At 31.8% G+C, this 12,387-nt stretch overlaps 1 protein-coding gene across 5 annotated transcripts in view; it reads right to left on the minus strand.

Annotated features, from left to right (window-relative positions):
* Nucleotides 1-12,387, minus strand: part of LOC126748519 (kinesin-like protein KIF13A) — a 45,903-nt gene that overhangs the window by 27,971 nt on the left and 5,545 nt on the right. For all 5 annotated transcript variants that reach the window (XM_050457804.1, XM_050457805.1, XM_050457803.1 and 2 more), the window contains exons 2-3: nt 11,403-11,490; nt 2,134-2,297 (exon numbers count right to left, since the gene is read on the minus strand). In XM_050457804.1, coding sequence (XP_050313761.1) covers nt 2,134-2,297; nt 11,403-11,490 — 252 coding nt within the window. The remainder of the gene's footprint in view (nt 1-2,133; nt 2,298-11,402; nt 11,491-12,387) is intronic.

A 12,387-nucleotide genomic window follows, 5' to 3' on the forward strand; every position in this document is an offset into this window, starting at 1 on the left:
AAACATTTAATAATATCTATATAAATAAATATATTAAATTTAAATAAACAAACTGTGTTATTAGATTAGAACGACCAAACCACCTTTTTCATGCGTATTATTTTGGAAAACAATGATTTTCGAAAACAATTTCTTACTGGTAAGTTGTGTGGGGTGGGTGGGGGGTTAAGGGTAGGATTAATGAAAAACGTTTTTTTTTTGCAGAAAATAATTGCCTGAGAAAAAAATTGCTTTTGCAGTATTTAATTTTAAAATTTGAATTTCGCGCCTTTGGCTATAACGCCATATGTGTTGACAGTTATTACGTTTTGTTAGGTTGGCATGAGTGATGAGAATGGACAAGTGGAGATTCCATACTTTTCATGGAAATGAAAGGTGATAAAAAATTCTAGTTTTGTTCACATTTTTGCTAATGAGACTTTTCTTTTTGAGTAATTCCAAATATTGATCTTCCCAGCTCATATGGTTTAATTGTCAAAGTATACTCTAGGTTTTCCACTTCCCATGTTGTTCAATAGATCTCTGAACTGAAGTAAATCCATATAATTGGCAAAACTGCTATTTAAGGCGATTTTTTTCAATATCATTTTCCAATATTTGGAATTTTTTATTTTTTCTAATTTTAACAAACTTTTTTTTCGAAACATTCTAGGACAAAAGTAATACGTCAAGTAGATTGTGCTGATACTAAGCTATGGGTAAAATTGCATGACAACAGTATCTATTAAATGTTGTTGATGGTACACATGCGTGAATTGATGTGAAATAATGTTGCAAGTTAAAAAAGGAGTTAGAAATGTTAAAAAAGTAGTACCAGTGATTGAACTTGAAAAAAGTGCAGTGTATGAGATGCTTTAGTTACAATTGAGCCGTTCAGCGGAAAAGTGGTCTAACTCCCTTAAAGTAGAAATTTAGAAAATTGATATTTTGCATCTGGATGAATTAAAAAATCACAGTAACATATTCTTTACTTAATAACCCTGTACTAAAATTTCATATGGTAAACATTTTTACTGATTGCGCCCATTAATTACATTTTTGCCGCCCAATGTCATTCTTCCAGTAAGTTTTTTTCAAAAACATAGCGGAAAAGTGGTATAACTTGGAGAGTTATATCACTTTTCCTCGTAAAAGTTATCAAATTTCACAAAACTGATGAACCAAAGAAAAATAATAGCTGTAATATGTTTACTATAATATCTATTACTGATAAAAGTGTTCAAAAAATATAGAGCTTGAAGAGCAAAACATTACTACTACTTATCTTACATACTAAACTTACAGTAAGGAGAGTAAGAACAAGTTATTAAACAAATTAATCTTCATCAGAATGGGATAATGGACCACTGTCAACAGCATCTTCTTTTGTCAGTAAGTCCAGGAAGAACTGATGCTGAATCGGGGGAATCCACTGAAGAAGTTCTATCATATCTTTATTCTTAGCTACAGTAACTGATCTAGACACTCTGTACCATAAAACTAAAAAAACCTAACTAAACAAGAAAAAGCGAGTTTAATAGGACCTGGCGCAACATCGGAACAGCGTGGTGCCTTGACTTATACCACTATTCCAGCGAACGAATCCATTATGTTGAGAGGAATAACGTTAGGAAGCTCTTATCTTAGCTAAGTTAAAATTTTGACTTATACCAGTTTTCGACTGAATATATTAGACCAGTAGAAACATAATTAATGGTATAACTCAATACTTAAAAAATACTGACATATACCACTTTTCCTCTGAGCGGCTCATTATTGTGCTTTCTGTTTTCCGGATACTTCCTGAATTGAATATAAAAAACAAAAAATGGAAAGCATGGAAATATGGGCTGGAAAAACTGGGCTGGGCGTTGCTGTTGAAGTAATCCCTAATACTATTTAAGTCTTAGAGTCAAGGAGTAGTTCAGAGCAATGTTTTCGTTGAAGATTGAGTCCTTCATTAAAAATTCTTCATAAACTTATTTGGATCTTTTGGTTTATGACACCTATTCCAACATTCTTCCCTGGTTTATTAAAAATATAACTGTCCAAACACAGTATCTACCCTTATTTCATAAACAAACAATTTTTTTCTTGCCTCAGACGAGACAAGGACATTTAACAAAGGCTGCTATGGTAAAGATAAGGACTTACCTGTTTGTCCATAAGCGAAAATGCAAGCATTGTACCCCTGGAAAGCATTTTCGAGGATGTCCCTGCCGAGGGAGTCGAAAACCACCTCCTGCGAGGCGAAATTTTCGTCGCTCGGGTCCACCGAACAAAAGCAATGATCGAACGCAAACGTTTTGGCCGGTTTTCTGGAAATTAAAAGAGAAAACGTAAAATGGGGAAATAATGGCTGGACAGTCGCGTTTCCATGTGTCACACTAATGGAAATGCCTGGATATAGGAGAATAATGAGTTTTGTTGCGACAACAATATGCGACAGGTGAATAACTATCGGACTAATCGGTTATTATTTATTATGCCTTAATCATTTGAAGGCATTAAACAGCTTGCTGACTTTATTGATCTTGGCAAGGCTTTCAACACTGTCAATACATAAAACATGTTAGAACACTATGGGGTTTAGGAAAAATTATTATTGATCGCCTTAAATATTATCAAGCCGTGAATGGCAACTATTTTGATCATTTAACTTAATTTTTGTTCTTTTTTTATTTGTTACATGAATTGTCTTTTTTTCGATAACTCTTGACTTTAGGTATAGGACATGATGCATGAAACATACATAGAATTCCACGCAAAATTCAAAGATGAAATAAAAAAAGGTGCTTTCATTTGAAAAAATGAAGTTGATGGTCGTAATTTATTTTTGAGCAACCCTGTATATACAAACTTCACGTACAAAAATGCGCAACTTCGAATAAAAATCGGCGGGTCCGAGCGTTTTTTTTTTCGAACACCCCCCTGAATTTTAAATGAATTTAGACATAACTTTTGAGATGCACTGTATTATTTTTAACATTGGCCGATGATTTTGTATATTCGACTTATCCCCTTTTTTAAAAACTGGACATACTCTGGCCCGTTTCCAGTAAGATGGAAAAATGAAAACAAAAAAATCAGAAAAAGCCTTTAAATTAATTACATGATAAATTGCCTAAATCAGAGAAGCTAAAAACAAAAAGGATAAGCATTCAAGAGTTTTCTGACTGGAAATTTTTATTGCGTTGATTCCTCCTTATGAAAAAAGATATTCTTCAATTGGACCTCATAATGGATTTAATTGAAATACAAATCATGTTGTTGATGACTCCACTTCACCAATACTATAACTTCAATTCGCAATAACCAAAACCGTAATAAACTAGCATGAAAGGAAATGACCAATTACAGTTTACAAGACTAAAGTCACTTTCTTTCACGCGCTCATTAATTAAAGTAACCGAATTCCGGATATACTTAGGTAACAATTATAGGAAGGCATTACAAGACGCTCTTACACCATCACACGCGTCAATGGAGGTGTGAAAATGAAAATTCGATCCTCCACGGATGGTAATTATATTAAAATAATTAATTAACGCTTGCATATTTATGGTCTAGGCGGCATCGCTAATTATTCCCAGGTGTAATTTTACCTAATGAATTATCTTACTGGTTTACTGTCGAACGGGGAATGTTAATTTGTTTATTGGCATTTTGTTGCAGTTAATGCTTGTAGGTGTTTTAGGTTAGTTGAACGGGAAAAGTTCATTAACTGGTTTAAATAAAGTAAACTTACTTGGTTCTGTTTTTTTTTTGGAGAAAAATATATAATTGTCCATGAGTAAATTCGTATGCAGAACAGATTCACTTCGAACCAAATAATCAAGAAAATTGGATAGATCCATTTGTTTATTTATTTAACGACACGGATAGCTAAACAGAGAGTGCTAACACCCCAATTACATAATTACACTTTAAATTAAAGTTACAATAATTTTTTTAAAAATCGTCTGTCATGTTTCCTTTTAATATCACTTTTCTTAAGCCATTTAATCAAGCAACTGGGAACAAAGAATGAAAGGGAGGTTGTCAATAATATCCTGTGGCGCCACCACAAGTATTGATTCATCACTTATTTAATTATTGATGGAAACCCTTACTAGGGTGAAATGTTGATAAATGTCTATGAAATATTTGTCTAAAGTTTCAATAATCTCTGAGAAAAAGGGACCTTCATCTTTATTTTTTGAGGATTAACCTAACTGAAAGAAGGTCACTTATTTTATCCCTCCTTTTTATCTTTTAAAGTCAGACGAGTTAACCTTTCTACTGCAGAGGGTCGAATAAAAAAGAAATCACTACTGCAAACACACGTTTGCACCGCCGCTAGGGAACAGATTCTAGATTAAAAAGAAAATTTAAATTACGTCATAAATATAAAGTCTAGACCAAAGTAGTAGTTGCGACAATCTATCTTTAGATTAATCGATTTTTAACTAATAACGTGTTACTTCATTCAGGTGGAATTCTCTGTTGATTACGCGTTAACATAGGTGACGTTAACTGTGGATTTTTTTTTTATAACAATGGTGGGTTTTAGACACAACAATGTATAGGTATGCAGGCCATTATAAAATACGCAACATATATATCGGGTGATTGACGACCGATGGTACGTTCCCAAACAACACACGATAGTTAAATAAACGTTTATTTTTGGTTTACACCAGATGTACATTTTTGGTTGAACAACTATAAATATTGGATAAAATGTCCGCGTGATATGCGTATGTCTACAGTTTAATAAATATACCTTGACCATATACGGTTGATAAATATACCAATCGTTTTAATTTAAAAATTGCATTTTTGAGGATAGATAATGAAAAGTTGTCTAGAACCAAAAAAAAATGAATTTTTTTCAAAACTTAATGACTGAAATTTTTACGATAAAAAATGGCACAATGCAATTTTCATAGCGATACGCCTTGCTTTGGAGAAATAAAATAGGGTTTTTTCACGTTTTACTTGAATACCTTAAGGTTATATGAGAAAAGTGTATAAATGCAAAAGCTATAGATTTTTTATTACCTATAATTTTTTTAAAAAGCATCTTTTTCTCGGGCAATTTGTTTCTGCAATAAAACCGTTTTTCAATAACGCTACCCTTACCCCCCCACCCACCCCACACAACTTACCAGTAAAAAATTGTTTTCAAAAATCATTGTTTTCCAAAATAATACACATGAATAACACAGGGTTTCGTCGTTAATATCTAATCTAATAACACAGTTTGTTTATTTACATTTGATATAATTATATATAAATGTATATTAATAAATATTTAATACAAAAATAGTGCTATTACATTGGATATTAGGGACGAAAAACGGTGATTTTTCAAAGGAATTTCTTACTGGATAAATGTTTGGGGTGGGTGGGGGGGTAAGGGTTGCGATGTTGAAAAACAATCTTTTTGCAGGAAAATATATTATTAATATTTAATTTAATAACACTGTTTATTTAAATTTGATAAAATGTTATATATAAATAATTAGTATAAAAATAGCGTTATTAGATTGAATAATATGGACGAAAATCAGTGATTTTTCAGAAGAATTTCATCAAATATTTGAGGTGTAGTAATCGAGTTTAAAACGTAGATATGTAAATCCTGTGTATTATGTATAACGTATATTCTACAGTTTAATAAATATACCTTAACCTTCTAGGGTTGATAAGATAACAAAACCAAAAATTTACTAAAAAACCGTTGAATAAATATAAATTTAACGATAATAATATATGATGTGTTGCTTGGGGTAGCCGTATATAGAAAATGGAATTTAGCATTTTTTTTGAAAATTTGGTAACCAGACTCGATTGGTCTCAAATAAATTTTTGAAAATTTTTACATATATTCTTGGTATAATTTCACTGGATACCTTCTCCAAGGTTTTGCAAAAAATAAACAAGGTTTTGAGAAAAAGAATTATTTTTGGCAGCGTCACAAAATACCCAAAGCTTAAAAACCAGTAAAAATCAAATTTTTATACTTTCAAAACGTATTCTTAAGATAATTTAATTGAGCGCTCATTTTAGCATTTTTCAAGAAAAGGGAAAAAATTTTTTTGGAAAGGTCGATTTTATTTTTAGCCGAAATTTTATAAAAATGTCCATACACTAAAAACCAGTGAAGAAGAAATGTGGAAAATTTCCATACATATTCCTAAAATAATTTAACTACACGCACCTGTTTAAGCGTTTTTTTTTTAAATTGACAAAGTTTTGAGAAAAAAAATTTTGAAGGATCGATTTTTTTTTAATTTACAAGATGTTGTTACAAATTTTGTTGCCTCTCAAAAACCACTCAAAATTCTGAAAATTTTTACACATATTCCTGGAACAATTTGACTAGATACCTGTTTAAGCGTTTTAAAAAATACAGTTAAAAAAAATGGGAGAGGTTAATTTTTTTTCAAAATGCCCATAACTCAAAAACCAGTGGAAATAAAATTTCAAAAACTTTCTATATGTACATATTCTTGAAGAAATTTAACTAAACACTTACTTCAGGGTCATTTCAAAAATTTCCTATAATAATACTTTTTTTTACTTTTACATATACAGTAATGGCCAAAAGTAGATAGACAAATTGTTTTTTAAAAAAATCAAAGGAAATAAAAATTCTATAATAAAGATATTTAAGTATATTATGGGCAACATAAACATGTATAAAAATAATAAAACATTCTTTAGAAACAATCACCTTATTTGGTAAATAATAAGAAATAACTAAATATACGCTGGACAAAAGTATATAGACAACTTACAGTCCTTGAGGACACATTACAAATCCCTAGAGCCTGTAATTCTATCTGAATTTGACGAGAAGTCATGAAAGGGTTATTCTGGCTAATTTGTTTAAATTTGCTTTACAGCTCTAATGTCCTTTTTTTTTGGTCGACCAGATTTATTTTTTGGCTCTAATAATCCTGTCCTTTCATATCTTTTGATAATTGCTCAAACATCTTTTCTTTTAACATTAAATCTACGAGCAATATCAATTTGACGATCACCCGCGCGATATGCATTAATAATGCGTTGTCTTAAAACAAGAGAGAATCTAATTCCGCGTGGCATGTTGCACCTTGAGTTAAAGAGAAGCAATACTATACTAATTTTATTTTATAAATATCTAGACAAAAAAATAATTTCTAAATTGTTTTTGTCTGTATTATTGCTTTATCTGATAGCAAGCAAAATATTTAACTGAAATTTATTGGTATCTTTTTATAGACTGCCTTACAAATAACAATAATTTAAAATCTAGGGGACCTGTGGGTAAATCTTTAAACAATTATATGAAAATAATCCTTTGTCTATCTACTTTTGGCCACTACTGTAACTAAGGAAGTAATTTGTAGTATAAATAAGCTTTTTTGATACAATGTGTTAAATATTCTACATGTTCCTTTTTTTTTAAATTAAATTTATTATAAAACAAAACGGTAATTAAACCATTGCGATATTTTCACAGCTAACTAATTGATCAATCACCCTGTACGTGCAAAATCCGTGCACATCAGAAGCGGTTAATCTCAAATACCCCAAAAAAAATGAGAACATAAAAATCATGATATCACCATCATCGTATTTTGCTGAATCCATTTTAAGTTATAAAAACCAGTTTAAAGGCCAAAAAAAGAAAATGCAAATCAAAGCGTCCGCAGTAGAGCATTACACACTAAAGTATTATGTCATAAATAGAAATACCATGTAGCAACTAAATTAAATATTAAAGGAGAATACGGTTAGCAATAGATAACCGCTTTTTTTCAGAAATTACTACTTCACAACCGTAAATTTCAAAACAAATTACGGAAGAAGTGGATAACGTTAACATTCGGGTTTATTCGCCAAACAACGCGATTTTATTGCCTTAATGAGTATAAAATCGATATAACATAATATGCATGCATTCAGCGTAAAACATAATGGGTTGGGTTAAATAAAAATATATTATTATTGTGTATATCATCTGTTATTTCAATAAGCATGCCCCGGTAAATAATTATTGCTCAGCTGAAAATTGATGATTTAAACAATTTGCATGAATATCTAATAATTTTACTGAAACACAACAACCGCCTGAAATGGTATTACCATCCTTTTTAGTTGAATTTACAGCCAAAAGCAACACTATTTATTACCCCAACCACAAAGGGTCTTCTACAATTTCAAAGGGTAACGAGAAGCTCTTGCTTTCACATCCAGAGATAGTGTATTTTATTTTAAGTCTCATTTTCAGATAATATTTCTGGCTGCTTGGATAGCTCTTTCTAAAGGTTAATAACACAGATTGGAATACTTGCTGAAATTCCTATCAGAACATTTATTTTACATCATGGGTCTGAAAGTTGTATATGGCGGGGCGGAATCACGAACTTAATAAATATACCTGGACTGCTAATGCATATGGCCACGATACCCAAATATGACCACTGTAAATAGCCGCCATTTTAATAGTAGTTGTGTCCTTTTGATGTTGGTCACTCTGGACATTTTCAGGCGCAACAGGCGATATAGCTTCCTCCTTATTTAATACGTGGATAATGTATCACCATCCTTATTTAAACGTATACGGTTTACTGTTTCTCAAAACCGAATTATTGTGAATTGCCTGTCTGTGTTTATGATAGAATAATATATAGAGTTGTTTATTTTTACTATATAAACCCTTGCTAATTACAAACCCTCATAAAATCATTTATATTTTGATTTTTATAGATGGTTCAAATTCTTAAAGAAGTACAAGAAAAATCACAGATCTAACGGAACTACCTTACATTTATTAAATGTAACTCTTTCTATTTGGTGTTTGTAAACATAATCTCTCAAAAACTTTAATTGTTTTGTTTCCCTACCATTGGCTCAACTGAAATTTGTCAGAGTGACCAACATCGAAAGGACACAATCACGCAAAATGGCGGCCCCCTAGTAGTGGTCATTTCATTGAATTGGCAGTCCAGGTATATTTATTAAGTTCGTGGGCGGGACAGTCTGTCACCCAAGATGGTCGACGGATTCTTATTGTATAATTTTTGACGTACGTCAAATATGACGCTAATGGCACCCGACTGTCTCTTTTTAACAGGCTTTTATTAGCTCAGGTTGTAACTATGTATGTATGTTATGGAATCTTTGGTTCAATTGATGCCCAGCAGGGCCGTATCTAGGGGGGGGGGTATTACTTTTTAAAGTTTTAAAGGTGTCTGTGTTAATATATGTGCACTGTAGTGCTCATTCTTTAAATTCAGCTCTTGCCCATTCCTGTAAGGTTCAGAGTATCAGAAATTGTATTGGAACAATAAAATCTATTGCAAATTTTATATAAATATCAGCTATGCGCACTGAGATATTAAAAAATAAAATTAAAGAACATGTTCCAAATAGTAAATGGAGTAAGTTAACATCCATGTGTGAAACTCGGTGGGTGGAAAATCATGATGGACTAATTAGGTTTACTGAAGTTTTTAAACCCATTATTGAAACATTAGAAGAACTAAAACAAGTAAGTCACATCGAAACTTCTTCAAAAGCTTTGCAGTTCCTTCGAGCTATTATGACCAGTGACTTTATTATCAGTATGTTAACAGTGTCCACTTTATTTGCTTTTACTCTACCGTTATGTAGAATTCTCCAGACTGTGGATTTTGATCTATTTAGCGCTGTTGAGCATGTGAATACTGTTATTAGTCAGGTCAGGAATATGAGACTGAATATAGATCAAGAATTCAAAAATATTTGTAAAAAATCTGAAGCTATTATAAAGTCTATAGATGATGAAGAATGCATAAAAATACCTAGAATAGTTTCACGACAGCAGAATCGTTCTAATGCCATGGTAGCTACTGCAGAGGAATATGAATAAGAACTGATGAAAATCTACAAGATTTGCAAATCACGAAAAATCACTTTCATTGTTATATTGTCTAGTACCAAATATGTGCGAAGCACACATAGGTAAAATGGAAGACTTGTTACCATATGAGGAATTTTTGGACCTAGATACGTTATCTGCAGAACTACAGTTGTGGAAACAAAAATGGATTAAGCTGCCTCAAGCAGAAAGGCCAAAAAATGTTCTTAATGCATTATCAGCATATAATCCATCTTTGTTTCCCAATATTCATACTCTGTTGCAAATTCTGGCTACGTTACCTGTATCTACAGCCTCATCAGAACGATCATTTTCATCGCTAAGGCGTTTAAAAGACTATTTGCGCAATTCAACTGGTCAAGAGCGGCTAACAGGACTTGCCCTTTTAAGCGTGCATAGAAATATTATAATTGATACCGCAGAGGTCTTAAATCATTTTGCGAGGGAAAAGCAAAGAAATATTCAGTTGTTATTATAATTACTATGTTTAAAATTTTAACGTTGTTAAATGCGTTTTTTAGTTTAAACTGGTATCTTCTTTTAGTAAAACCTATTTATAAATTAAAGTTTTTTTTATCCCTAATATCTCAAATGTCACTGGCCTAACCCCCCCCAAAATTTTGGTCCAGATACGGCCCTGATGCCAAGTAAACTTAATAGTGTAATATGTGGAATCTCCAGTAAAACCCTCCATGTAGCAAGCTCTTAAAATGAAATACATCCACATAAATAAATATGATTTCCATAGAATATACTCTAAAAGGTATTTCATAATAAAAGCTGCTTTTTGAAAGCTCTCTCAGTTTACCTTTTTCCAGCCTATTTAGAGCAAAAAATCGAGCCAAATCACCGGTAATGAGATTTAACGCCCTTTTTGCTGAGAACGTGATTGAAATAAAAGCAGCCACGTCTGACCCAGTGACCCAGAATATAACATCCGAAATTTAGCTTTCTCCACAATGGGACAACTTTTAAGTAGTTGAAGTTTTGATGGAGACTTAATACACTTTGGGATGTTCACTTTTATTTTTCACCAACTTTGGAACTAAAATATTGCATGAGTTGAATAACAAGGTCAAAATTGCTTCTTGTCATTTGATAATTCTTGATTTTACAGAAATGGGTCAGTCATCAGGATTACAGCCATTCGGTATACTTCTATTGCTACAGGAAGATCTTGCATGTCTGGTCCCTAAATCCTATGAAACATCATTAGATTTAGTTTGAAGCGAGCAAAAAAAGAATGTTTAATTTACTCTTAGTCCATGTAAATCATGTATAATTCTACAGCATAAAATCTACTAATAAATGTGCTTTGTCTTATATATAAAGGTAGTTAAGAACCTCTTAAATTTTCGCCTTACAACTTAATTTAATTAACAAATTAATTAACACAAGAGCCATTTTATAAGGGATGCCAGACAAAGGGCGGCCTTCTACGTTCTAATTTAATAAGAGCGCCGGGAGGATAATGAGAAACTCTGAGAAAGGCATTTTGGCTTCAAATATTATATTAAAATAAGCCTACCTTTCAACTTTATCCAGAGTTGAAGGCTGGTGAAGGACCGTTTGTTCCTTTTCCATTTCTACCACAGATTGTGTTCCCAGTTCCAGTTCTGAAAAAAAAATTAACATTAATATTCCGAAAGCATGCTAGTAATTTTTCTACTTAAGACTGTTTGCTACAGGGCTTATATCGGTTTATTTAATGTTCAGGCCGATTTATTTCGAAACTTTTGACTAAATACTTGATTTAATGGCCAGTTACGGTCCGCAAATGGAAAAAGTTGCTGGCCACATTGGAAAATTCATTGAAAACTTTTTGGAATTAACATTTTTCCTGTTTGGAAGTATACCAAATAACATTTTTCTCAAACACCAGTTTGTGCAGTGCTTTGGCAAATTATTCATGCAGCGAGCTTTTTCCCAGCTGCTGTTAAAAGCGTTATTAATTAAATTGGTCTCGCAAAACAGTGAGGAGACATCTTGGACAAGCCCCTTAGGATAATTTAACTTGTTAATAAGCAACTTGAGAAATCCAGGCTGATGGTTTGAAGACATGCTATAAATTATGGCTACAACGTTCTTAGCAAGACAAAAGATTTTTTTTTTCAGTAACATTTTAGCCATAAAATACATGCATTAAAAAAAAATTATTTCCAACAGGTTTGTTAGAAACAATAAAAATATGTTGAGTTTGTACTTCAGTACGTGCAAAGCAGGAAATAATAAAAAATATCTTATGTGTGTAAAAATGGAAAATAAAAATGCTTAACATTTTATGTATACTTAAACAGACTATCTATATACATACTAGAAAGACTCTGCATCACCTATCTACTTTATACTTTCTATAATGGACCTTAAGCTGTCAACAAAAATATCATGTAAATTATTATTAATATAATTCTGACACATTATATTAATAGGGGATTTAAACAAAATATTAGTCCTAGTGGGATTTACATAAAATAATCTAAAATGCCTAGAGTTTGTTCTTGGTACCTGGAAAT

The sequence above is a fragment of the Anthonomus grandis genome, chromosome 22, assembly GCF_022605725.1.
Source record: "Anthonomus grandis grandis chromosome 22, icAntGran1.3, whole genome shotgun sequence".
NCBI classification, from domain to species: domain Eukaryota; kingdom Metazoa; phylum Arthropoda; class Insecta; order Coleoptera; family Curculionidae; genus Anthonomus; species Anthonomus grandis.